The sequence below is a fragment of the Phalangium opilio genome, unplaced genomic scaffold (assembly GCF_054372755.1).
Source record: "Phalangium opilio isolate 3A_F unplaced genomic scaffold, DU_Popi_V2 ptg000390l_1, whole genome shotgun sequence".
NCBI lineage: Eukaryota > Metazoa > Arthropoda > Arachnida > Opiliones > Phalangiidae > Phalangium > Phalangium opilio.
The window spans coordinates 4,348,067-4,376,044 of NW_028324234.1; the positions used below are offsets into that span (position 1 = coordinate 4,348,067).

The 27,978-nt window shown below is 38.0% G+C and overlaps 2 protein-coding genes and 1 long non-coding RNA gene across 3 annotated transcripts in view; 1 reads left to right on the forward strand and 2 right to left on the reverse strand.

Annotated features, from left to right (window-relative positions):
* Positions 1–12,603, forward strand: part of LOC149596283 (ATP-binding cassette sub-family C member 1-like) — a 39,141-nt gene extending 26,538 nt beyond the window's left edge. The window contains exons 13-21 of the mRNA XM_089861426.1: positions 1,934–2,304; positions 3,588–3,755; positions 4,562–4,734; positions 5,241–5,346; positions 5,455–5,979; positions 7,950–8,149; positions 9,884–10,010; positions 11,211–11,980; positions 12,050–12,603. Of these exons, the coding sequence (XP_089717552.1) occupies positions 1,934–2,304; positions 3,588–3,755; positions 4,562–4,734; positions 5,241–5,346; positions 5,455–5,979; positions 7,950–8,149; positions 9,884–10,010; positions 11,211–11,980; positions 12,050–12,161 (2,552 nt within the window). The 3' untranslated portion in view covers positions 12,162–12,603. The remainder of the gene's footprint in view (positions 1–1,933; positions 2,305–3,587; positions 3,756–4,561; positions 4,735–5,240; positions 5,347–5,454; positions 5,980–7,949; positions 8,150–9,883; positions 10,011–11,210; positions 11,981–12,049) is intronic.
* Positions 12,604–23,292: 10,689 nt separating this feature from the next.
* On the reverse strand, positions 23,293–24,176 carry LOC149596285 (uncharacterized). The gene is made up of 2 exons (XR_016379336.1): positions 23,944–24,176; positions 23,293–23,784 (listed from the first exon to the last, which is right to left on the reverse strand). It is a non-coding gene; the product is annotated as an uncharacterized LOC149596285 (long non-coding RNA).
* A 1,539-nt stretch (positions 24,177–25,715) lies between these two features.
* Positions 25,716–27,826, reverse strand: LOC149596286 (uncharacterized). Its single transcript, XM_089861486.1, has 4 exons — positions 27,697–27,826; positions 27,045–27,222; positions 25,926–26,064; positions 25,716–25,862 (listed from the first exon to the last, which is right to left on the reverse strand). The coding sequence occupies exons 1-4, from the start codon at positions 27,820–27,822 to the stop codon at positions 25,847–25,849; spliced, it is 459 nt and encodes a 152-aa protein (XP_089717612.1). The 5' UTR covers positions 27,823–27,826; the 3' UTR covers positions 25,716–25,846.
* Positions 27,827–27,978: the final 152 nt, after the last annotated feature.

Consider the following 27,978-nt stretch of genomic DNA (forward strand, 5'->3'; position numbering starts at 1 on the left):
ATCATAAACTATAGTATCATGATAATATTAATTAAATTAAAGTATAATATTAATTAAATTAAAGTATAATATTAATTAAATTAAAGTAAATTCCTCAATTAACTTACTTGAAACATCATTATTTATAATTATCATTAATCTCACTCGTGAATTTATATTTATTTTAATCTTAATTAAATTACAGAATAATATATATTGAACTATTGTAACTTCCTCAATTTTAATTAAATTAAAGTATAATATTAATTAAATTAAAGTATAATATTTATTAAATTAAAGTATAATATTAATTAATCTACAGTGAATTCCTCAATTAACTTACTTGAAACATCATTATCTACCATTATGATCATTAATCTCACTCGTGAATATATATTTATTTTAATCTTAATTAAATTACAGAATAATATATATTGAACTATTGTAACTTCCTCAATCGGTTAATTTTAAACATCATTATTTATAAAGTTATCATTAATCTCACTTGTAAACGTGGACTGCTCGCTTAACTAAGTAGAGTAGCAGACGAGTTTTCAAGAGACGATATCATTGGTTAACTCATGGTGAACTTTGCCTGCTAATTCGTTTCTCTCTACATTCAAGACTGATAAGGTTTTAGGAAAAGAACTCTAAGCTTCAGACGTGACTTTGAGGCCGACTTAACGTCATATTAACGTGGTAGTGGGCGATTATTTAATTTCTCTCTCTTAGCGCGAAACGCCGCAAACGCGCCTAGACTCGAGATGGATTTCTATCCCAGCTTATATCTCATGAAAGCAAAGGTTTATATAAGCATTCTGTGGCGCAGTTCTAGCGTACCGGGTTTCCGAACCGTAGCGTTGACGTTGGAGCGTTCGAGTCCCGTTGGGGATTTGGAAATTTACGAAATAAAATAATATGAAGCTTAGCTACCCTAGGTCCATCTGTTAGCGTTTTAGAGCATTATTTATGAATTATGAATAAATTTGAATAAATTAACGCGAAAAGGCGGGGTTAAGACGCCCAACCAGCCGTAACATAGGATATAATGGGGGGAAAAAGGGGGTAATATAGGGGGGAAAGGCACTAAAAAAAGAGGGAAATGGGGGGAAAAGAGGGGGGAAAGGGGGAAAAAGGGGGGGTGAAAGGGGTAAAAGTGGGGGTAGTAAATCTTCGGTATAAATGCATTAGTTTTTAGCCATCAATAGATGGCGCTAAAAACTAAAAACAGTCACCTTTGAACGCCCATAATGCTCTTGTTTTAAAGCCAAAAACACTCTTGTTAGAACATGAAAAACAATCTCATTTGAACGCCAAAATTTTCTTATTTGAACGCCTAAAACGCTCTAGTTTGAATACTAATACAATCCTATTAGAACGCCTAAACGACCATGTCTGAACGTTTCATTAGCGCAAGGCAGTTATTCAAAATTGAATGGAATAAAGATTCTTTTTTGAGTGGTAATATATAAGCTGTTCAAAAATGAATGCTAGTGGTTAGTTTTGAACGCTTAAAACAGTCCTTGTTCAAAATTGAATTTTTCTGGTTAAATCTGAATTCGTCAATAGAAGTTTGTTCAGAATTGAACGGTCGCCATCATTTTTGAATGCCAAAAGCACGCTCATTTTTTTCAGTGTATATTTAAGGTAAAAAGACCATCCATCACAATTTCGTCCGGTACGACCCTACCTAACCAGTGAGGATGCTGGGAGGACTACGGTGCCGTAGGTGGGGGTACAGAGGCAATGCTATACGTATGGGGGTTTCCAATCCATTCCTCTCCCCTTCAAGCGCAAACTCTCAACTACCTCCTTATTTGGAAAATAAGCCAATCAATCTTTCGTTCTTAAAGTCGCTTTTAGATTGTTTTCAGAATTCAGATATATTTTGAACCCACAAATGGTCATTTTTGACGAATGTTAACAATAAATTTTATTTCCATGAAAATTTCAGCAATTGAGATCCAGAAGGGAACGTTTCATTGGAATCTGGAAGACCCGGCATCGGCGTCTCTTAGGGACATCAATTTGAAAGTGTCCCGCGGCTCGTTGGTGGCCGTGGTGGGTCCGGTGGGTTGTGGCAAGTCTTCCCTCTTGTCCGCTCTGGTTTCCGAGATGCTGAAGGTGGAGGGGGAGGTGAGAGTGGCCGGGAGAGTGGGATACGTCACTCAACAACCCTGGATACAAAACACCTCACTCAGACAAAATATTCTCTTCGTCGACGACATGGACCAAGAAAAATACAACAGCGTCATACGGGCTTGCGCCCTAAAACCGGATCTCGACCAGTTACCTGCTGACGACGAAACGGAGATCGGAGAAAGAGTACGCTTTATCACAAGGAGATTGTCTTCCTCTTTAAGTGTCCATAATTAGGTCTTTGGTGGAATGTCTCCTGCCTTTACGTTAGTGCCTAAACCTAGATTCCCACTCGACCGAAAAAAACCGGCGGAAATCACACAGCCAACGGTAGAAATTTTAACATACGCCTGCGTCCGGCGGAAGACCGTTCACACTACGACTGAATTTTGAGTTTGGCGCTTGATATTTTTGGGTCACGTGACAGATTTTAGTTTTTTCCACAATATGTCTTTCAAATTGGTATCTTTGTCCCCTTGTCGCTTAGATCGTACAAGAAGGGATATTTTCTAACCTTCTCAGTAAAGTCTTCCTTCTTAATATCTTATCTCTTTTTACTTCCGTCAGTTGAATTTTTTTATCTTGGTGGCATGTTTCCGATAAGCCTTGGTCAACCACAAAAAAATGGCAACTATCAATCGATCTCGAATGTGGGTGCGCTCTTGAAATTTATGACGTTGTCAGTGGGATAATTTCATTGTCTGAGACGCTGGCGTAACGCCGAAGACGACCGAATAAAATGAAAACAATTTACGCCCGACCGGACGGAAATTCCGTGGGGCTCGGCGTAAAGATTTTTCGGTCGAACCCCTTTCTGCCGGGTTTCCGTCGTTTTTTCCGTCGAGTGGGAATCTAGCTTAAGAGAAATCAGGCGCGAAAAATACAATCTAAGAGATTTTAATTTCCCTAATGGCGCCGCCAAGCCACGAACAGATTAAGGGTGGTCAGTCTGACTATCTTGGGTGGAATTTTGAGTATAAATCTCTCTTTCTAGAGTGGGGTATGTCTCCCGCTATCTCAAATCTGCGTTTTTCACACGGCTTGCGCGGTACCTTTTCATTCCTTACGCGACTAATGATTTTACGTTTCAAAAAAAATTGTTATGATCAATGGCTTCTAAAAGACGTTTGAAAATAAGGATAAAACGTACGCGATTCATTGGAAGCAACGCCATAGCAGTGTTTCCATTCAGTGCAGCTTAACATGATTGCGCTATCAAGTCCTTAGATACGATAATAATCATGAAAGGTTTCGCGATCTCGCTTACTTAACTTAGAACAGTGGATGTTATCGTGAACATTCCCGATGTGCTCCTTCCATATAAGGTATCTTTCACCGGATGCTCTGGAAATAGACTGAATGTTATAATGAGTTTTACTCGAAAAACATGGCGTAGCGACGTTTTATTCATATTTCCATATATGGCTGCTTTAGTTAGTAGTTTGACGTTTACTAATTCTACATGGTAGGGTATCAACTTGAGTGGCGGTCAGAAGCAAAGGGTCAACGTGGCCAGAGCCATTTATCGCGATGACGATGTTTATCTCTTCGATGACCCCTTGGGCGCGGTTGACTCGCACGTGGCTAAACATCTCTTCAACGAAGTCATCGGACCAAAGGGATTTCTTCGAAATAAAGTAAATAACGCAACACCTATATTTGCTCTGAAAGCGCTAACAGATCATTATTGAGGTTTCAACATGTCGCTTCATTTAAATCCCAATAGTAGTTTGGTAGCTCCTTGCTCTCTTGACAATAGCAACTCAATTACTATTACAATTTGATCGCACAATTTTCGAGAATCATAGCCCATTTACGCACACTTTTTATGACCCATTTGCGCACAGTTTTTACATCAAAAATTTAGTTCACCATTTTTTACCATGACCCATTTCCGCACAGTTTGCCATAAAACATTTTTATTTTCTTGTTGATTAGGTTAGGTTCGGTTAGGGTTAGGTTTGGTTAGGTTCGGTTAGGGTTAGGTTTGGTTAGGTTCGGATAGGGTTAGGTTTGGTTCGATTAGGGTTAGGTTAGTTTGGGTAAGTCTATGCTACAATAGAGGCTTGCTATTAAACTTGTGATATGACCATTGCAATATCGATATAGAAAAGTGTATTGATAGACATACGAATTAAATAGAAGTGTTTTTGTTAAAAAATAAAAGTAAAAGTAGACCTAATTCCGTTTGTAAAAACTGCATTAAAAATATCTCTATGGCTAAATAGCATCGAAAAAGTCATCATCATAAAAAATCATAATTTGGCTATACTCGGTCCAATGGGCCAGCAGCATAATTTTCAGGGTTTTAAAATGTAATCAACAGTTTTATTTGCAAACTGTGTGGAGATGAGTTATGAAAAATTGTGCGGGAAATGGCTTAGGCTCTTAAGGTGTGAAAAATCGAACTATGTGGAAACGGGCGACTACCAATTTGTTACAGACGAGAATTTTGGTGACGCACAACTTGAGCTTCATCCGAGAAGTTGACGAAATCTTCTTCATGAACAACGGACAAATCATCGAGAGGGGAAACTATGACGAAATCATGAGTCGTCAGGGAATGGCCAGAGATTATTTCGCGCAACACATGAGCGACGAGAATAAAGAACCGTCGTGAGTAAATTTAGACTTATATCTACACTTTCTGCAGCCAGTACATAAAGCGTAAAAACTGTTATAGAAATTAGCCATGTTTTCATGGTTAACTTTTCAAAATAACAGAGCGAGTTTCTTTGTGGAAAACCTCAATGTGAGGCGTGTACTCTCTATAGAGATAGCTCTTATTTAAAATTTTCTGAATTGATGCTTTCAAGTTTAACCATGGAGGCTGTATTGTAAGAAGAGCAGTAAGTTCTAGCAACGTGGCTTGACCGACTAGGTAGGAGTATCACAGGGTCAGGACCACATAATTTCAAATTGGAGATGCTATACAAGGTTACGGACCCCTTTTTGGAAAGTGGCTCTGGCAATGCTATGGAGCACGACCACCGACAGGGAATTGACCTTGAATTACCTCTAAGATTGTGATCGGCTAAAAACTGGCTCGCTTACTGATCCTGTTGCTCCATGGTTGAACACGCTAGTCTAATTTATAAATTTTAGTTATGCCATTTTTTTAGTACGTTAACTATCAAAGGTGAGAAATTTCCTCTTGCATCACATGGGAACGTCTCGGATGAAGATGAGGCGAAACTCGTGATTAAAGAGACGCTCAAAGAAGGAAACGTATGTGCTCTTCAATATACGACGAGAGTTTGGACTTTTCTTGGCTTATTGAGAACTAAAACTCTCAACACACATTTATATCGTGATAATGTTTTTGCGCATTTTCAGATATCCTTATCGCAATACAAACAATATTTTAAAGCGTTTGGTATAACATGGTGTGCGATCCTGCAAGTAATAGTCATCAGTGTTGTAGTCCATAATTTCGCGTCAGTGTACTGGCAGTCTTTGTGGTGCGCGGACTCCAAGGAAGATTATAAAGCAAACCCACAATTAAAGGCAACCCGTATAGCGATCTCTGTCTTTCTTGGTGTAACCCAAGCCTTTTCAACATTTCTGCACGTACTCGTCATCATCTTTGGCTGTCTACGAGCGGCAAAATATCTACATGGCAAAATGCTCGACAGCGTATCTCGTTCACCCATGTCTTTCTTCGACACGACCCCCGTTGGAAGGATACTCAATCGTTTCTCCCAAGATATCGACGCCCTCGACCTACAGTTACATGGAATCTTAAAACTAAGCACTTGGAGCTTGATATTTTTAGTTGTTTATCCGTTAGGAATTGCAATATTTTTACCATTATTCATAATTCCCTGCATTGTAGTTGTCGTTGGATACCTTTTACTTCAGGTAGGAGCTTTATTTCAGGCTCGGTAAGTAATTATTAAGTGTCACTCTTAATTGTTAATTGTCGTGTTGAAACACGCAATTCGTATCGGGTCAGGGATAGCCATTTTTCAACTTTAATTATTGATTGCCGGTCAAACTTCTTCAAATGCAGGCCCCTAGAGGTCCTATAATACCTAAGAACATTAAACTCAGATGGACTAGAATGATTGGCTAAAACGCCTATCTTCAAACTTCAGCGCGTATCGTCGCCCTTAGCGGAAGAGTCCCGAAACTTTCCAAAGCATTGATCATGTGACCTTTATTATGTCGCCTGCTCTGTTGAATTTTTATGATTGTACGGTCTAGGTACGGTTAGGTTTTTCCGAGGGGGAAGACACTTGAGAACTCAGGTGTACAATATGACTTGAACTCAATGCAATGTCAAAGCTGAACTCTTGAGTTCCGAAGGATTTGAACTCGATGCACTGTCAAAGCTGAACTCTGAGTTCCGAAGGATTTGAACTCAATGCACTGTCAAAGCTGAACTCTTTTGAACTCAGGTGTACACAGAGATCTAGAGCGTCTACCCCCTCGGGTTTTTCCTCTCTGTTTCTAAGCCTTTTATGTTCGTTTTCGTATAAGTAATTTAAAGGATTAGTTTGGGTATTTCAGATGCCAAGCAAAAGGTGCGCTTTCGGAGTTTGTAAAAATGATCAACGTTAGGCATTAATTTCTACAAAATACCAAACCCCAAATATCAACTTTCTAAAATTGAACCTAGCATAGACTTTCGAGCTTCAACGGGCCTAATGTCGTCTGCTATTTCACGCGCCTGTTTGTTTGATTAGAAATAGTTTCAATATTGGTCGCGGCGTGGCGCTAGAGAGACGCTTCCCACAAGGAACCACCCACCCTATCTCCATTCCAGTCCATCTCTGTTTAATGGTCTTAAATAATACTTATAAAATCCTGTAATTTTTAAAATGTCCTATAAAAGAATATATTTTTGGAAAAACGTCCTATAAAGTCCTATCAAGAAGCGATATCTAGTTTACTAGGGAGAAGGTATAAGGTGCCTAAGTATTCGCGCGCCATAGTCCCAATCCCCCTTTCAAAATACAGGGGGGACGTAAAAGGAGGCCTGGTATTTCGCCTCTCCTCAGTCGGAAAATACGTAACTTTCGTTATTCGCGTCGAGCTGATGTGAGTTTTCAAGAACCAATGAGATGCAGTTTGTAATTTAGAGGCCAGGATTAACCCCGGACCTACGTTTGGACTAGAGATAAAGCTAGAAATGTAGGGAATTTAGACCTTCTCTCTAGTAAACTAGATATCGCTTCTTGGTCCAATATTTTTAAGTATTTTATCGATATAAACCCACCGAACCAGTAAACCTGAATTTTTGTGCCTTAATCCGTACTATTTCAGTATAAATTTCAAACGTTTACTTTGCATTTAAGCGCTGAAAGCTTTTGATTTAGCTGCTGTTGCCAGATTGGATGTAAAATTGGGGTAGTTATTATGTAGGTTGCCATTATTACATTATTTGCTATTTTCAAGTTGAAATAAAAGTTTTATTTCGCTTCATGCATCTTTAAAAAGAACGAAATTAATATTTAAGTGTCCTATATAATCCTATAATTCTGAAAAAAAAGTCCTATAAAATCCTATATTTTTATGAAAAAAATACCTATAATTCCTATAAATATTTTCAAAATTCGGCTGGGGCCCCGCAAATGAGACTATTGAAAAAGAGATAACATTAATCATTTTTAAAGAGATAACATTAATCATTTTTAGTCAGCTTTATTAAGCGACGGGAAAATGGCCTTGGCGCCACGACTGTACTAATTGAAATTTTGAACCGCTCAAAGTGTTCTGCACTGATATGATTTATTGCAATAGTGTAGAAATCGCGCACGTCTTACCAGCGGCATGCTTGCGCAAACTCCCAACTTTTCAAACGGAAGATTTTCCTATATCTTTGGCAGCGTTTCTTGATGTCGAGCAATCGTCAATTCAAACGGATAACAAGCTTGAGAAATTCATTCTTGTTTTCGCACGTGGGTGGATCTGTGGCTGGCAGCACTGTCATCAGAGCATGTGACGCCGAGGAGAACTTTGAAGGACACTTCCTCAAACTGATCGACGAATGCACTTCCGCTAACTACATGATGAACATGGCGCAAAGGTAATATTGCGAGGGATCGGACGTTTTTATAAAAAGTGTACGGGATTTCGAAATCCAATTTGATTTCAAAATTCTATAATATCCAAATAATTTCGTCGAATTTTGACGTTTTTCTCGTGATTGCGTCGGATTTTGACGTTTTACTCGTGATTGCGTCGGATTTTGCTATTTTTTCCCGTGATTTCGACGGATTTTGCGATATTTCCCTTGATTTCGTTGGATTTTGAGGTATAGACCAATTCGAAAATTACATTCAGAGAATCATTCTTCCAGCCCTGGCAAGTCGCCATTCTGAATAATTTCGCTCACGCCAGGAGACATCGCTAGAGGCATGACCGGCTTTGCTAGCCTCTCACATGCAGGGCCGAAAATAAGAAAAATTTCTTATAGGACGTGAGTCCAGTGACCCCCTGTTTAACTGGAACATTTATAGGACATCATACATTGGTGTGTGCAAAAATAGTGTCGCTTCTCCATGTGCAGTGAAGCGAGGGGCTAGTCACTTGAGTAATCAGGTGTACAAAACCGCCGAAATCGATTACTTGATTTCTAGAATTCTAAGAAAATCATAAGTAATCATAATCAATTTTGTGAGTAATCAGAAATCTCCGATAATCACTGGAAATCACATGGAATATTGAGAGAATCAGAAATAATCACATGATTTCCTAGTAATCTTTTGTAATCATCTCGGTAATCACATATTTCGTCAAATAATCACGCATAATCAATCGAGGAATTCGAAAATCCAAAATAAAAATCGTAATCAGTTGAAATGGAGTAATCAGTGGAATTCAAATAGTAATCACGAGTAATCAGTGGAATTCAAATAGTAATCACGAGTAATCAGTGGAATTCAAATAGTAATCACGAGTAATCAGTGGAATTCAAATAGTAATCACGAGTAATCAGTGGAATTCAAATAGTAATCACGAGTAATCAGTGGAATTCAAATAGTAATCACGAGTAATCAGTGGAATTCAAATAGTAATCACGAGTAATCAGTGGAATTCAAATAGTAATCACGAGTAATTAGTGGAATTCAAATAGTAATCACGAGTAATTAGTGGAATTCAAGTAGTAATCTCGAGTAATCTGCGGCAATAACGGGAAATCATTGTAAAGATTATGGAAATCACCTAAAATAATCGTAATCACGGAAATCAAGAAATTCATTCAGTAATCAACGGAATTCACATAAAAATTCAGAAATCAGAAATCGGGTGTACAAAATTTTGGAGAATGACTAACCCCTCGCAGTGAAGCTATAAAAACTTCGGAAAATTTATTGGTCAAACTGTCCAGTGACCCCCTTAGCTTTTTAAAAATTATGGAACATTTTCAAGTTTTATTGGACAATGTCCAGTGTTCTGTGCTTATTCCGGCCCTGCTCACATGCAGTGAGCTTGGGCTGCCTCTAGTGGTGTGGAAATTATTCAGAATGGCGGCTTACCCATGGAAATTTCTTTCTCTTCATATTCGAATTGGTCTATTTCCCTTGATTTCCACGGATTTTGAGATTTTACTCGTGATTTCGTCGAATTTTGTGATTTTTTTATTTTGGATTTCTCGAAATTGGTTATGGATTTCGCGATTTTTTTTGACTGATTTTGTGATTTCGTTATTGATTTCGGGTTTAATTTTAAGCTTTGGGTTGAAAGAGCTGTTTATGCAAAACAATGCGAGAATTCCAAGTCGCTACTCATTTCTCAATAAAATTCAATTTCTTTCCAGATGGTTGACAGTACGCTACAATATCTTGGGCAATTTCTTGATGTTTTGTACCGCAATTTTCGTAATTTTGAGCAAAGGGACTCTGTCAGCTGATTTTGTAGGATTGGTCTTAGCTAATGCCGATCGGGTAAGCGCCGTCAATGAAAAGCTTTTCCATAAGCAAACATGTCTTCTGGTTTTTCGATTAACTCTTGATACTAGCTTGATAGTGAAACGTCGCTGAAGCTGGACATCTATTTACTAAAATAACAAAGAGCGTATCGAAATGGAATTGTATGCGAGGGTTTGAATTGGAGGTTGATATAGCGAAGAGAAACAAAATATCAGTGTATCTAGTTTAGCGACGATATCAGTTTAGATTAGGTTAGTTACACCTAATATTACCGTTCTTGTGTTTATTTTCGTAAAGAATAGAAGATGGTTAAAGGGAGGGTGAAGTAGAAAATCAAGTGATTTTTCATCTGTTCTTCTGCTAATTATAAGACCAGTCAGCATAGTGAAACATTCAGTTAATACTTCCGAATGATTTTAAAATTCAAATTAGGTTCATATGTAAGGATAATTTTAAATAAGGACCTCCGACCAATCACGTAACGCCCTGCCTTCTTGTTAACAAAATTCTCGTAGCATTCTCAATTGTCTCGCGCCACGATTGTCACGTCGCGCGCAGATTTTATCAAATCTCAGGATATATTTCATTCGACACGGAACGTGCCACGAGAATTTTGTTAATAAAAAGGCGGGGCGTTACGCGATTGGTCAGAGGTTCTTATTTTAAATTATCCTTAAAATTTGAATTTAATTTGAATTTTAAAATCATTCGGAAGTGTTTCCTGAATGTTTTACAATGCAGACTGGTCTTGTAATTAGAAGAAGAATCGATAAAAATCGTTTGATTTTGTACTTCAAACTCCCTTTAAGCGCCATTCTGCTACGTGTCCAAGAAAACATTTACTTGTCATTTTATGACGTGTGATTGACAACCATTTTTACTTGTCCAGGAGACAATGACGTCATGTAATGGTATTATAAACTCACGTGTAATACTTGCGGGAAGGGGTTTAAGAAATTTGGGAAACGGGTATGACCTGGCACCCTATCCCCTACTTGTTTCGACAGATTTTGTTTTAATATATATAATTTTGGTGATAAACCATTAGTTCTTATATTCAAGTCGTTATCAAGGTCTTATGTATGAAAGATATTATATTCTTCAATAAGAATTTCCACTGTGTGTTTAAAAGTAACTGCGCATACTTTTCTGTCACGTGGAACAATTATTTATTTTCTACAAATAAATTACTAATTTTATATATCGATCTCACAGCTTCTACAGGTGATCAAAGGGTTTATCGCTGGCATAACGGGTTTGGAATCAAATGTCGTCTCCGTTGAAAGAGTTGACGAATACTGTCGTTTGGAATCCGAGGCCGAGTGGGAGAAACCAGAATCTCAACCACCAGCTGACTGGCCTCAACGAGGACAAATCATATTCCAGGACTACAGCACTAGGTATCGAGAAGAATTGGATTTGGTCTTGAAGGACATAGATGTGAGGATCGAAGCCGGAGAGAAAGTGGGCGTGGTGGGGCGGACAGGCGCGGGAAAGTCGTCGCTGACGCTGGCACTTTTCCGTCTCATCGAGGGGGTGTGTGGTCAGATCATCATAGACGGAGTGAAAGTGAAGGAATTGGGCTTGTCTGATTTGAGATCACGGCTGACCATCATCCCCCAAGAGCCCGTCCTCTTCTCGGGCACGCTCAGACTCAACCTGGATCCTTTTGGACAAAAAGATGACCAGCGACTGTGGGCTGCCCTGGAACACTCGCACCTGAAGCCCTTTGTGGCGTCACTCGAGCAGGGACTGGATCACCCAGTGACCGAAGGGGGGCAGAATCTGAGCGTTGGTCAGCGTCAGTTGGTCTGCTTGACTCGTGCCTTGTTGAGGAACACCAAAATTTTGATCTTGGACGAAGCGACGGCGTCTGTTGACATGGACACGGACGATCTCATTCAAGAAACCATCAAGAAGGAATTCGCCAACTCTACCATCATCACCATCGCACACAGAATAAACACGATCTTGGACTACGACAAGTTAGTTTACCTACCTATAAAACCGGCTTGAAAAGATTCGCTAATTTGTTGTCATTTAACTCTTCATAGGGTGATGGTTATTGATCAGGGCCGAATTACGGAATTCGACTCTCCACATGCGCTCTTGGAGAATGAGCGATCAATGTTCTACGATTTGGCCAAAGATGCCAATATACTCTAGATCACCTTTTTTTAAACTTAATGTTTTATAAACTACTAGTCTCTTATTCTATATTATTATTACCAGAAGTAGGATAAGGGACTAGAAGTAAATAGCACTTGCATTGGTAATATATCCTGGCACTACCACTGGTGAACAAATTTGAGGATTTTATGCCGCCTCCATCGCACCTACACTAGAGAGAAAAAAATTGGTCGAGTTCCAAAATCATTTTCCTACCCCCTTCCCCTCAACCTAAAGTCGCGGAACACAGACGCGGGTGCTTGAATCTAGTTCGGCCGTCTACCGCCGCGAGCGTCTCACGTTTTTGGAGGGAAAATTCAAAAACCGCTACCAGAGGGACAGCCGTTGGTGTTTTATCAAGAATATTCACTTTCGCTAACTTGCCAAGTGAAGAATTTGGTTACCGCGATACTTCTAGTCCCTTATCCTACTTTGTTATTATTAAACACTCCATAAAGTTCCATGTTAATTAAAAGGAATCGTTTTAAATATTATGAAAGACTCACTTTGTTTTTCTTACTTTCTTTTGGGGGTGGGGGTTACAAGTTTGCTCTCAGCTGAACAGATGTCTAAGCGAAATGGATTGTGGAACGTAAGAGATGGGAGTTCATAACACGTCAGTATTTATACATATCCACGGATTATCTATCCTTGTAAGACGACCACTCAGATCCCATGTTATTTGACACTTTCCACTCAGTTTGACCCCAATTTAGGGCAGATTAACCAAAACACCATTTATATATGTGGATTTCAGTCCAATAAACCGCTGCCTACGTTAATCAAGGCCTGTGCGCGGTAATTTCTAAGGGGGTGACTTTTAAGAAACGGGACTTCTTATTTTCTCTCTATTTTAGCGTGAGGTGGCATTACGAGCTGGACCGAAGTAAGGGAACATTTATAAGTTTGAAAATAATAGGGAAATAATTTGGAATGGGGCACCCATAAATATAATAATTCCTAAAACTAGCTGATTTTAATTTTTCAATGATAAAAGTATTTAAAACCATAAAAATTCCAATTTTATTATCTTTATAACGAATTCTCAAAACATAAAAATGCGGTTCTATTTTGTTTATTTCTAAAAATTATCATATTGGGATTTAAATTTATAGCTTACTTATTAATTATCAAGCCGATATTTGCTGCCGCTCTACCAAGGCCCTCTCTCTCAAAGTTCTGAAAAAATTCCTTTTGAAACACGCGCAAAGATGAACATTTCAAATTCCTTAAGTCCCGCTCGCAGCCAGTAGCGTCGCTAGGGTTTGAAATTGGGGGGGGGGCTAAATCTGGGCAAACTATTTTAAAGTTATTATAAGAACTTAATATAAACAAGATGACCCAAGGGCTGGGACTTAATAGTATGCCACATCGTTATCTATTTAATTAGCACATAAATAAAAAAAATTCAAAGACCCTAACCAAAAAATCAGAAGTGTCCGACCCCACAGTGGTAGCGTGTCTTACTGCTGCGCCAGCCAGCCGGGTTCAATTCCCGGGTGCGATGTGAAAAATGTTTTAGTTAAAATAAAATCTCTAACTGAGCTCAGCTACCACTATTGGTTCCATTTAAGCTAAAATCTGACGATAACGAAAGCGAAAACCCCGGCCAGTACTACTACGGCTCGGATCAAACTTCAAACTAAGAGCCTATCGTATACTACGATGTGGCTAAAAATTCCATAATGGGTTCTTTGGAAAATGTGTAGACCTTTAAAACTATCCGTAAATTTGTGTCAACGTGAAATTATTCGTATTTTAAAGATGTACAACCTATTATTGATAAAGAGTACGGAACCTATTACGAAGGATTTTCACTCGTTTTAAGTTTATTTTTAGTTTTTGTTAGCTTTTAGTTCACACTATTGGGACTCCCTTCGAAAGAACATGAAAAATTTTACTTGTCTCCATCTGTTTTTTTCTTCAAAATTTTACTGTTTGATATTGAAATTTTTTTATATATTGCTACAGAATTTTAGGTTGCTAAAAGAAATTTTTTGGTAGGGTTTACGGATTATTTTGGGGGGGGGGCTAAGTTTGGAATTTGGGGGGCTATAGCCCCCCCCCCCAATAAGGCCTAGCGACGCCACTGCTCGCAGCGCTCTTGGGTGAGAGAATTCGGCAATTTAAATTGCGAAACGAAATAGAACAAGATGTACCTGACAGGGCACAGGTTATACTTTTGGACGGCACCGTTCTAATTACAATTAAACCAGTTGGGAAAACCAAAATATTACCTCTCCGAGTCAAGACGACTACTTACAAACTTATTTACCCAGATATGGAAATGTTTCTTAAGTTAAAATTTATGAAATATTAAAGCAGTATACAAAGCATAGCAAATATACTGTAAATCAGACGACATTTTACATTCAATAATGTTATACTTGTACACATTAAAATCATCCGATGGGGGAGAAACGGGAAATGAAGAGATAAAACTTTGGAGGGATACTACCTTTACGTGTTTGTAAAGGCCCAATTTTCTACTCCTCAACTGTATGCCCTCTATGTTCAAAGCCATATTCACAACAGGGTTGCCATATAAACACTATCCTCTCGTTTCACCTCAACGATTTTCTTAGTTTGTCAACATGACTGTTAACGTTACATAACACCAAAGCTTATTTGTGGCTACACACACTGAAAGTAAATGCGTACCATAAAAAGCATGAAAACACGAAGCTATTATCCGATTACGATCAGACCTTTCACTGGTCTGGGCTGCGTTCAGCAGAGCTCACCAAAAAAGACAGCGGATTTTGGAAATGTTTACCGGTGAGCTCTGTCGTCATAGCTTTTCTCCGGTCATCGGCGTTTTATAAATGACGCTAGCGCAATAAAGCGTGCAAGGTACCAAGGCTTAACAAAAATTGTATGATAACATATTTATAGAGATAGATAACAACTTTTATAATTAAAATTTGAAACTAACATATCTCTTAAAATTCTCGCGTGATCAACTGGTTTCACGCTAATTAAATAGCTATAGTCCCATAGAGCTATTTGTATTAATTCATCCATGGTTTTTTCGCCAAGCTGAGAACTACACGTTTTACGTCACGTTATCCAAAAAGCCGACTATTTTCTTTGAAGACCGCGCTAGCTCAGCGTTAAGCACCGTGACGTCAAAATTCAAAAACATAATCCCGTTATGTAGGACACTGCTAACAGCGCTGGGCTCTGCTGAACGCGGCCCAGATTTCCACCATGATTATAAAATCTAAGCCTAATTATTTGATAGTGTATTTAACTTTCGGCTCACTCTGAACCGTTAATGTCTCTGCATTACAGAAACGAAAACCAAACCCAAGCGTTTACTTTTTGGTTCACTAGGCCTATTGACAAATAACAGTTTATTTGACCAACATTGTAGCGTTGCGCTTGTATTCACTTTGGGAAGGATTATGCTATAAACAGATGTAGTATAGCTTAAGTAATATATAATCATCCATTTTAAATAATAATATTAAAAAAATCTTTGGAATATCAAAATGAAATAGAGCTTTAAAGCTACAAAAGTACTAAATGCATCATAATTACGAAAAATATTTCCACATATTCATTTTATATTATGGAAAACGGGAATATTAAGGTTCTGAAGGATTTCTTTACACATCAAAACAAAAACGAACTTCTAACGCAGCGCACTAGTGTAACAACGGACGGACACATATAGACAAACACATAGACTGCTGTTTTACCCTTTCCGTATTAATTTTGAGTTTAGAGACATGATTATCTTAAGTATTAAAACAAATATAATTAATATTAAATATTTTCTTCGATAGTTGTTCGCCTTATTGAGCGTTACATCGTTTTGAAAAAGAATAATTAAACATTCTTGAGAGACTTGACTAATATTGGCGTTTGAAATGAAGCATACGCCGGTTGCGTCGCCTTACTCAAATATGTAGTATATAAGGGTGTCGAATCGCAGCTATGGATAAGAACAGCGCAATTGCGTGAACCTTTGGTGGAAGCCCCGCCATTGGAAGGCCAGACGTTTCTTGTAACCCTGGCCGATCGCCGCGTATGTCTTAACCTTAACGATGATGATGGAGTAGAAGCCAGGTGTACAGACTGGTGTCCATGTGGGATGGACAAAGAGCAGATGACGTTGGTGATTAGAAGCCAGTGTGTACAGACTGGTGTCCATGTGGGATGGGCAAAGACCACAAGAGGGTGGGGATTAGAAGCCAGTGTGTACAGACTGGTGTCCATGTGGGATGGACAAAGAGCAGCAGATGATTGTGATTAGAAGCCAGTGTGTACAGACATGTGGGATGGACAAAGACCAGAGGCTGGTGATGTTAGACCGGCAATGGAGTAATAACCTGTAAGTGTAATACAATTTTCGAAATTTCCGGAAATTGAGAACACGTTTGCTCCGATTTGCAAACTGCGAACGCGGTCACGTGGGTGTAACAACAGACAGACACACAGACACACAGACACGTTGAAATTAGAACCTCTCCGTGACATACGTCACTCGGAGAGGTAAAAATGCTCCAAGGGATGGGCTCATAATAGTAGCCACATCGTACCAAACTAAAAAGGCGTACAGAAAATTTATGTGAATAGCCCTAACTACGCTAAAAGGATTACCCGTAATTCTAACGTCAATTTATTTACTTCTATTATTATTCTAATAGTTCAACACAAAAATAAACGTGAGTGAGTAGCCTCTCGTTGCGAATTCTTAAACAACGCAATCATTCAATAATTTTGCTTTTGTTATAATTTTCCTCATTATCTTAAGATGAATTTCGTCCCGAAACATCTTTAATTAAAATAAAACTAAAAAAAAAATATTTTCTTGTCTGGAGTCGAACTTGCGACCCATGGTTCTGCCAGGGCCGTCGAGAGACTTTGCGGGCCCCGGGAATGATTATGAGTCGGGCCCCTACTTACTGAGATTGAAAATATCTGGGTGAACAGCTGCGGGTTCGCCAAATTAAGCACTCTCTGCACTCGTAGCAACTTAGGAAATTTAAAGCCCTGTAATTTTCCTTCTAATTAAATGTAAAATTCTGAAAGTTCACTAACTCAGAGTCCTACGCAGGCCTGGCTTAAGCCCGGTCTGGCCCGATCAGGTCGGGCCGAGGTGGGCTTTCCACATTAGAAAATTTGATCGGGCCGGACCGGGCTGGGCTTTTCAAATTTTGGAAAATAAGGGGCCGGGCTTTTGTTCATTTTTAAAAATTCGGGCCGGGCCGAACTTGATTCTCCTTTAATCCACAATTCAAAGAAAAGATTATTTACACGAATAAAAGTTTCTAAGAACAAAGTGAAGTTTTCACGAACAATTATGAAAACAAAAGAATAATACACGACGCTAAAGCAAATATGAAATCAATTCATTGATGTTATGTAAAAAGATATAAAAACTATAATTGCACTACGTGTAACCGGCCAGACCTGTTCAATTCATGCAATGTATCGGGCCGGGTCAGGCCTGTTCAATTCATGCAATGTATCGGGCCGGGCCAGGCCTGTTCAATTCATGCAATATATCGGGCCGGGTCAGGCCTGTTCAATTCATGCAATGTATTGGGCCGGGCCAGGCCTGTTCAATTCCTGCAATGTATCGGGCCGGGCCAGGCCTGTTCAATTCATGCAAAGTATCGGGCCGGGCCAGGCCTGTTCAATTCATGCAAAGTATCGGGCCGGGCCGGGCCAGGCCTGTTCAATTCATGCAAAGTATCGGGCCGGGCCAGGCCTGTTCATTTCATGCAATGTGTCGAGCCGGGCCGGGCTTGGTTAATGCATATAACGGGCCGGAAAACCAACTATATACTCGGACCCGGGCCGGGTTTCGGACTTTATCAAAATGCTAAATCCCGGGCCGGGCTCGGATCAGGCCTGAAAATTTCGGCCCGTACAGGTCTCCACTAACTTGTAGAACTTATTGTGCGTAGTATATTTAACGAAATAACGTATGTCAAATTTTCAATTTTTCACTCAGACTGATCATGAAAATGCTAAGGTACTTCTAGAAGAGGTAAAAACCTAAAATTGGGATTTATTTAGTATTTAATATATAAAGTAAGGACAAATTTAAAAATAGTGAAATTTCTTTAAATGGTTTTCCTAGTTCTCACTTTAAAAACTATACCTATGAAAAGAAGTGAGATCCTAAGAAAAACATGAACCTGCAAAAATATACAGTGCTTTGTTTGGAAATACTACACTGTAGAAGTCCTGAGATCCCATGTACGACTAAGTTACATATAAATAATTTTTAAATTTTTGTCACTTGGCTATAGCACATCAAAAATGAGATAATAATAACAGTACTACAAATATTATAACCAAGTACAGAAATTGCACTAGACGAAGGAAATTACAAAATTTAATTAAACCTTGGCTGTGAATGGGATCTAAGAACATTTTACGTGTAGCAGGTGCAAAGCGAAGCTGGTCATATTTTGCGAGTTATTGTTTTTGTACGGATAATTAGTTTAGAAGCTAATGTATGATACTCTTTTGGCTTTTTTTAACTCACAAAACATCAAGTTACAATTAAACCCTATTATGAGCGACAGCGAGACGCTAGCCATGAGCTTTGAAGTCAGAAAGCTGTTTGTATATGACTTATTTTCTTATGATATATTTAATATTATTTATGCCTGCCTGATTGTCCACAGCAAAGAAACAACAATAAAAATGTTGAGGTTTTTCTGTGCCCTTGGGTTATTCCCGTGAGAAACAAAACTTTATCCTCCGTTTATATTTTACTTTAAGGGGAGAATAATGGACTGAGAGGAATTTGAGAGAACTATCAAGTTGAAAAACTACCACTCTTTATTCCCTTTTTTGCCTTTTTCTGTTTAAACGGACTGTTCAATTTCTATTTGGAAAAAGTCGTTATTAACTTCACAACCCCCGTAGAAAACAGTGTTAAGTTATTTTTGTGTCATTGATCCTTATCCTGCACCTGCAGGTGATACAATTGGGCCAATCCCAGCTCCTTTTCTATTGGTACGATCGCTGGTTCTAGCAAACGCAGCGGGTGGTTTCGGAGTCTAAGTGAGAAATTAGCAAGAGAAATTAACCTGATGTGAGGAATCGCTTTACAATCACGAAATAATTCCTCTTTAACGCGTTTTATATCAGTTGCTTACGTCAATGATTGTGGGGAAGCGGGTCGGGTGCTTTTTCAAAACAAATTCAACGGTCCGCCGAACACTTTAGAGTCCCTTTAAACTCAGTTGAGGAGAGCATTTTTTTAAGTTTTAAGTTAATATTTTCACAACCATTATCCACTAGAATTAACAAAGGTACGGGCCCCGGGAAAATGGACCGAATTGCCCCCCTCTCTCGACGGCACTGTGCGTTGACGCAGACTATGGAAGCTGTCCGAAAGATAGAAAGTCATATACTGGATATGTCTTCAAACTAGCCGGCGCTGCAGTATCCTGGGATGCAATTTTTTTTACTTGTGTTTTTTATGCATCGCTGTCATTCTTGTAACCTTTCATTTTTTATCGCGATGCCTTTAACTATATAACCGGATAACATTCTGATAACGTCTGTCAGATGTCAGTTGCCGGTCAGTGTTCAGTCAGTAGTGTTCCCGGAAATTAACTTTAAAATTAAATTAATAAAAAGTTTGTAACCAGTTAGTCGCAGAGTCATTTTTACGTCAAACAACAACAAGTTGGTACAGCACGAATCACTGCCAAGGCTAGGGTAGCCCCCTAAAGGAATCAACACTAACACTACCTAGGCTAGAATTAATGGGATGCCTTTTAGGTGCTAGATTGGTTAATTACGTCAAGGAGGAATTCAGCGATAAAAATACATCGATTTTCATGTGGACAGACTCCACAATAGCTTTACATTGGATAAAGGGAAAGTCTGACACATGGAAACCCTTTGTGTCAAACCGTGTAAAAGAAATTCAAGAGTTATCAAATCCAAACAGTTGGTCACATTGCCCCGGACTGCAAAACCCGGCGGATAGGGGAGTCATAGTGGAAAAATCGACTCAAAGTAGAGTCTGGTGGGAAGGGCTACAATGGTTAAAGGAACCTAAATCAAAGATAAAAATATAGAATTGGAATTTAGCCCCGAGTCCGTAGAACTAGAAAGAAGAAAAGTTATTAACTTGACTATTATATCTCAGGAGAAAGGAAATCTAAACAACTTAATTAACATAAATAATTATGGAACCATTTGCAAGTTATTACGGGTCACCGCTTACCTCTAAGGGTATTAGAGCGCGCTAAAACAAAATAAAGATTACAGGAACTATAACAAATGGCTAGAGCGGAAATTAACTGGATAAAACTTTTCAAAAAATATGAATTTGGAACAGAATGGGCTGCTATCAAAAACGGTAATCCTATCCAAGAATCATCAAAATTAGTTTCTCTCAACCCTATACTCAATGGGGACGGACTAATTTGTGTGGGAGGCAGGCTAACGGAATCAAAGTTCTAACCTATAGGGAACAACACCTATAATCTTAAACAAAAATCGATTTATATCACTGATTATAGATAGATGTCATTGTTTAGTAATGCATAGTGGGGTCCAAAGTACCGTAACTCAAGCTAGGCAACAATACTGGATAATAGCCGCGCGACAGGTAGCAAAAACAACCATCAAAAACTGCGTAATATGAAAAAGGGATCTAGCTAAGGCTGGGAAAGCCCCAACTGCCCCTCTTCCCTCGGATAGGATTGAACAAACCCAAAGCTCTTCAGTAATAGACGTGGATTTTGCCGGTCCTCTTTACATAAGAAATAACACAAATAAAAACACTGAGAAAACCTACATTTGCTTATTCACTTGCGCTGTAACTCGTGCAGTGCACCTTGAGCTAGTTCAAACATTAACTACTGAAGATTTCATAATGGCCTTTAAAAGAATGATGGGAAGGAGAGGAATAACAGAAGTAATTTACTCTGACAACGCTCTAACCTTTAAAAACGGTAGCCAAGACCTAAACCTAAGTTTTGTCAGAAGTGAGATGAGACCAGAAGTACTGAGCTAACCAAATTCTTCACTCGGCGAAGGTGAATATTCTTGATAACACAAGAGCGGTTGGCCCTCTAGTAGCGGTTTCTGAATTTTCCCTCCAATACGTGAGACGCTCGCGGTGGTAGACGGCCGAACTAAATTCAAGGAGCCGCGTCCGTGTTCGGCCGCTTTAGGTTGAGGGAAAGGGGGTAGGAAATGTTTTTGGAACTCGACCAATTTTTTTCTCAGTAGTGTAGGCGCGTGGGAAGCGGCATAAAATCCTCAAATTTGTTCACTAATGCCAGGATCTACTATCAATGCTAGAGCCCTTCACTTCTAGTCTCATCTCACTTCTGGTTTTGTATATGTTAATCGACGATTATGAAGGAAATAATAATTTGGATCACTAAACATGTCAAATTTAACTCAAATAAGGTAAATATTGTTGTTTATTTATATGATTTGAGGAAGGAACTGAGCTCTTGAGCAAAGGCTTAATCTTCTCTGGTCTGTTAGCAATTGGTTATTGTAAATACATTCTAGCAATTCTCTCTGATTCTAGGCATTTAAACAATAATTTGAAATGGCACCTTCACGATATAAGTGTTGCTATGGAGCATGTGTAAGGAGAGGTCACAGAAGTGAAAAAACAAACCATGCGTGTTCACCCCAAGATTTCCATCACCAAAAGAAGAACGCGAAAATGTGAAAGATGGGTTGCCGCCTGTGGTCGTTCCTTTTTTTCAAAAGCTAACGTTTTCAAAATCTAGTCAAATACGTAGTCACCATTTCCAAGGTTTTTGTGGACCAGCGTTGAAAAACCCTGATCCAGTTCCGTTGATTGATGTTATGGACGTTCAGCTAATAAAAGTATTCGTTAATAACCCTCCGAGTAACATAATAGGCAGCTCGAACTCCCAAATTGTATTTGATCGAAACAATGTTGCTCCCAAGCTGGATAGGCAATGGAAATTACAGAAAATAGCGTAAAATTTAGTAATGGGACATCAATTATTGGGTGTACAGTTCGTCTAATAAGGAAGTTGTAATAAAGTCATTGGAGGAATGCTAATCTTATATTTTACATTTATTTATCAATTTCCGTTAAAATGTTTAGCAATAAAAAAATATATAAATTATTCTTTCAAAACATTGAAATATACTCAATAATGTCAAAATTAACATAAAACAATAAGTATGACACTTAATGAAATTTGCTAAGGTTGATGCGTTTCCAGGTAAAATCCAGTTTCGAAAAAAACAATACTTAAAACATGGATACAAACATTCTTTATGAAAACGTGTAGTATCAGATTTATTTTTATTACCTTACTTATGGTAATTTAATCTATTAATTAAGAAATTACGTATCGCGTCCAATAAAATTATTAACGATATAGACGAACAAACAAATTTAAGCTACAAATAAATTGAAAATATTATTTACATGTGTGTTTATTATGAGAAATATAACATACAGGGTGAAAAGCTTGGCCAACAACCTCCTACATCGTAGGTGTAATGCAGGTTTAAAGGTAATGGATTTACAGGCGCTGTTAAGGTAATTCAACGAGTAGTTGAAATATTTCTAATTTGCATATGAAAACTACGAGAAAGCAATGTGAGTTTGACTGGGCGTTGATAGTCATGTCAAGTACAGATAATCAAATTTTCACGTTTGAAGACATGATAATAAACCGTGAAGTATTTGAAAAAATTCTTATCATAGTTTTTTCACCATAATTTCATTTCCTCAACATTGTTTCAACAAGTATTTTTCTCTGAATGGTTGTTCTAGAAAAAATGGCGTTTTCAAGAATTTTTATGGAGTACAAGATTTATACTAGCAAAAACGGATTTATGCAAGAACGTTGAACGTAGCAAATTCCCTACCCATCCTCGCCTACTTTGTAAGTTTTGATTGTAAAGACTTTTAATTTCAAAACTCGCGCTCGCCATCTATCGGCATTATCCTCTTATATTTCAGGCTTTAAATATAGATACTGCTTAAGGCAAGTAAATAATAATAATAACTTTTAATTGTCCTACAATAATAATTATAATACAAAGAAATAAAAACCAGTACCCAAAGAAAATATTTAAAGAGACATCAATTATATATATTCTTAACTTTGAAACTTAATTCCACTAAATCGGGAGTTATATCGCATTGTTGTCCACTTAACGTTTTTACCACTTTCGCACTTTCGGAAAAAAATATCTTACCACGAAAATAGAGATAAGAATGACGAGAAGTCGCTATATACAAAATTTGTAGGTGGAGACAAAATATAAGCAGACGAAGTTTTTTCAATAAAGTATGCGAGGATGGTACCGGAGGCTAAAGCTATGATCCGACGTTCTTAGTACATAAATCCGTTTTTGATACTAGGTACTATTTTAGACTAACATTTGCTATTAGGGGGTTCAAATACTCGGATATCTAAAAAATTGAGCTTGATTAGTTAAAATCGGAAATATCGCAAAGCGGAAAATTAAATAGGCCGTTTTACTGCGATATAGTTATTAGTGTTCGAAAAGATCTGTAGGTTAATCGTGATCTTTTGTGAGCTATCAACGAGTTTCTGTCCATTCGGCCCGAGATTCGCTCACAACTGGTCTGTATAGAGCGACAGATCGCTCGCTAAATCTGTAAAAACGCTTAGGTGAAAAATAACAAACTTTTAAGCAGCTCCGGAAATGATGCAAATTATATTTCCAGAGCAATCTGTGAACGATTACTGGTGGATTAGATTATTCAATAGAGTAAATCGCGACCAGTAAACGATACACGCCATAAGTTGCGTACTCTTTTCTAAAATAGTGGATATGGTCGCTTCCGTTTTTTTTGAGGCTGTGGCAACTTGAAATGAAAGTTCCGCTACCAATACGAGAAACGCCAAAGCATTTCCGTAAACCAGAATCTTGAATACAGCCTCCAAGGTTTTCAGGCTAAATCCTTTCACTTCGTCTGGTGGCATTTTCCAGAAAAACTGTCGCAGTTTGTAATTGAATTCGAAATCCATGGAGCCGAGTGGGACAGTTTCAAAGTTGTGAGCGCTCCTAATAAAACGTTAAACATTTATTTAAAATATAATAACTGGTGTTTTCTTAAGTTGGAACACTTGCAACTCCATGGAGGAGATTTCGTTTTATGAATTTTCACAAGGTAATAATAAACTCCAAGGGACGATACAACCTTTTTGTCATAAACTCTAATTCAAAAAGCTGCAACGTAAAGATCGCGAAGATCCGCAACAGATTATAAATAGAAAAAATTCCAAGCCAGAACGCAGCTTTATCAATAATCTTGGTGAAGAATAAATGTAATTAACTCAGCCCAGGAGAGCAGCAAATGGAGACATGTACGAATTAGGTCATATCTAATATTTATTACTACAAAAATTTCTTCGTGTAACAGAAACATAAAATAAATAAAAAGTAAGAAATAGGGGTGAAATTGTATATGGGTAGCCCAGAGTTAGAGGTTTGAGGTGTTCAAATCTGCTCACTCTACAGAGAATAAATTCGGCCTTGCCTTAGGCTCTTAATGTTTTATTATCATTTGAGATGAAATATTCGACCAGAGAGAATTTATAATAGGGAGTAGAAGCTCTTGTCCTTATCAGTGCTAAATACTATGTTGCTCAAACAAGTAGGATGCGACGCTAAAACTGGCCAGGTAAATTTCCGGTCACGTGACGCTCCTTTAATTTTTAAGTTTGCCCTCAATCACTGTTGGTTGTACAATTTCCTAATAAGGGTTTGCGATTTCGAGTGTGACTGGCGCCATTTGAAGTTATTTTAAATCAGATGTTTCCCTTTCCCTAAAAAAGTTGTGTCCATCTCCCCTAGAGACCCTCCCGCATCATTCTAGAACCGCCCTATAGGAAGGGGTCACAAACAATTATACTGGAAATAGACCTGGCCAGTTTTGTTGATTACGTGATATTTGAACTAGATACTAGATATTGTTTCCACTCCCTATTATAAATTCTCTCTGATCTGACCCAATGCCTTCAGCCTTTACACATTAGGTTGTATGTTTGAAGTTGTGTTATTATCATGTGGCATGCATTATTCCTAAATTATATTGATAAAATAAACAAATCTTAAATTTAAAACGATATAATACCGGGTTTCTATTTTATTGCGTTCAACAACTCACAACGGACGCAGCACTCTGCGTAACGGTGTATTTTTTATAAAAAAAAATAATTTATATTTCCGATTTTGGCGTCACTGTGCTAATCGGATCGTCAACGCCATAAACGGTTTTGTGATTACATTATTTTGTTTCACATCTGTTTTATGACGTCATTTGCAATGGAGACTAAAATTTTGTGGATGATAATTCATGAAGTATTTCCAAAATTTACCAAATTTTGAAAGAGCTTTTAATAAAGAAATCAATCTAATTGGCTCTCAAAAATGTTTCGCCAAATTCTTTCGAAAGCGAATTTAATTTTAAAGAAATTCGTTAAACATTGGTTCTTTGCGAGCTGTTTGAAAATGGTGCAGCAGACGCCATTTGAATCGAAACTCAAGAACGCACCAAAAATGCATTGCAGAACTTCATGACGTAGTGTTGCCAAAATGAACGAAACTGTATTTTACCGTTGAGGGTTGTTGAACGTAGCCCTTTATCTTGAAATACCGAATCACTCTAGAGCTAACGATTTTGTCATTATCTAAGAGTTTTGACTATTGAGTTACGATTTCAGACTTCTGATATTGAAAATTAATAATGAAGTGGGAAAACAGGTATTGCAAACAAATATTGCAACTCACATAATGTTAAACGTTTCACGAAGTTTGTAGTCGTGATCGTCAGCGAAGGGATAGGTCATAACGAACACATACGAATTTGTGTTTAAAGCGGTTTCACTCATGTAGATCTTCCCAAAATTGTTTTGATCTATCTCTCCATCTTTATAAATAATTTTACTCCATGTTAATTTAAACTCACTAATTTAACGTCGGTAATGAGGATCGAAGAGCTTTTTCGTTATTGGACACACGAATAAGACTATTTTAAATTTATATGTAAAAGATAAAAGATTTATTTATATTTCAAATTTGAAGTCAAATTATCATCTGTAATATTTACGAATATACGAACAATTAAATTCTCTTATAATACCCTACGTGTTAAACCTGTGTCCAAAACAATTACAAGAGACAACTCTAAACAGTTAGGTGGTACCAGAAGTAGAATAAGGAACTAGAAGTATCGAGGTAAACAAATTCTTCACTAGGCGAAAGTAAATATTCTTGATAACACACCACAGGTTGGCCCTCTGGTAGCAGTGTCTGAAATTTCCCCTCAAAACGTGAGACGCTCGCGGCGGTAGACGGCCGAACTAGATTCAAGCACCGGCGTCCGTGTTCCGCGGCTTTAGGTTCAGGGGAAGGGGGTAGGAAATATTTTTGCAACTCGACCAATTTTTTTCTCTCTAGTGTAGGCGCAATGTAAGTGGCATAAAATCCTCAAATTTGTTTCCTAGTGCCAGGATCTATTACCAATTGAGTAATGGCAGTACTTCGTATGCAAACGTCATACCCTTCTATCTCTTTGCTCAGTGTCACCCCCCTACTGAACGCGTGCCGTATCTCCTCTTATAAGAGCGCGCCCAGATGAAGGGATGGATACACAGTCTACGCCCCTCTCAACCGCTACTAGTTTAGTCTATGCTAGAGCACTTTACTCCTAGTCCCTTATCTTACTTCCGGTGGTACTAGTAGTTTATGATCATCTGTCGTTGTCATCGTAGAATATTTTTTTAATCCATTTTTAAATTTTTAAACATACATATGGTTCTTATTTAAAATATTCATTATTCAACATTTCTTTCAAAAAAATAAATTAGACTGAAATTCCTCTAACTTTCGAATTTCTCCAAACCTTACCCTTGACCATGTATCCCAATGAAAGCATGATTAACTGGTAGATTGAAGCCAAGACTCCTTTCTCTTCAAGTATGGTGTTCAAGTAAAGGTCTTGTCCGAGAAAATCAGGGACACCAATAAAGCCTCCCTTTTTTTCACTTCGATCAATCAGACCCGTTATACGGGAATCAAATGGTTCCTATTAATCAATATGAATTATAGTTTTAAAATAAGTAAAAAATATTCAGAACTATTTTCTTAAACCACGTCGGAAACGTGCTTAATGGCAATTCATTTGTCTGAAAATATTAACTCCATAACAATATATAATAGTATATTTGATCTTTTGCTTTTTCGTTCGGTCATAAGTGACATAAAAATAATAAGTATTTCCGCAGCGCAAAATTCGTAAACAAGGGTAGTGGTGTGAAGATGCCATGTACAATTGGTTACAAGATGTTACTGCTTTATGTTTATACCTATTGGCTTTGGCTTAACCTCAATTAACGAGTTTCATTTTTATTGTTCTTTATTTTACTTATGGTTAGGATTTGGGTAAAATCTTGGTAGCTTATATTTCTTGCGCTTCTTTGGTTAGGATCTACTATCGAAATTTCAAAACTTGAGTTTGTTAAGAAATGAAAGATTTGGTACCTTGGAGATGTATTATTACCTGGGTTTTCAAATAGCGAATCTCCTGTGAGTTCTCAACGAAAAGCCCATGAAGATCCTTTTGTTCGATTAAGTCGTCTAAAGTATCCACTTTAATGTATTCGATTGACGAAAATTCAGATTTCATGGTACTTCCTAGCACAATAACGAAGAAAAGTATGAAGGTAGACCAGAAACCGAGAATTATTCGCCTCGATATCAAAATCGGATTATAAAAAACCGTCTTGGTTTGGACCAAGGCCGAAAAAACAAACGATATGTTTGAGGTTTATCAATTGACTGA

Excerpts from the sequence above, each read along its gene's own strand:
- LOC149596286 (XM_089861486.1), bottom strand. The coding sequence starts at position 27,822 with ATGAAATCTGAATTTTCGTCAATCGAATACATTAAAGTGGATACTTTA. Across the intron at positions 27,223-27,696 it reads TTCGCTATTTGAAAACCCAG|GAACCATTTGATTCCCGTAT; the intron begins GTAATAATACAT and ends ATTGATTAATAG. Across the intron at positions 26,065-27,044 it reads ATTGGGATACATGGTCAAGG|ATGGAGAGATAGATCAAAAC; the intron begins GTAAGGTTTGGA and ends TTATTTATAAAG.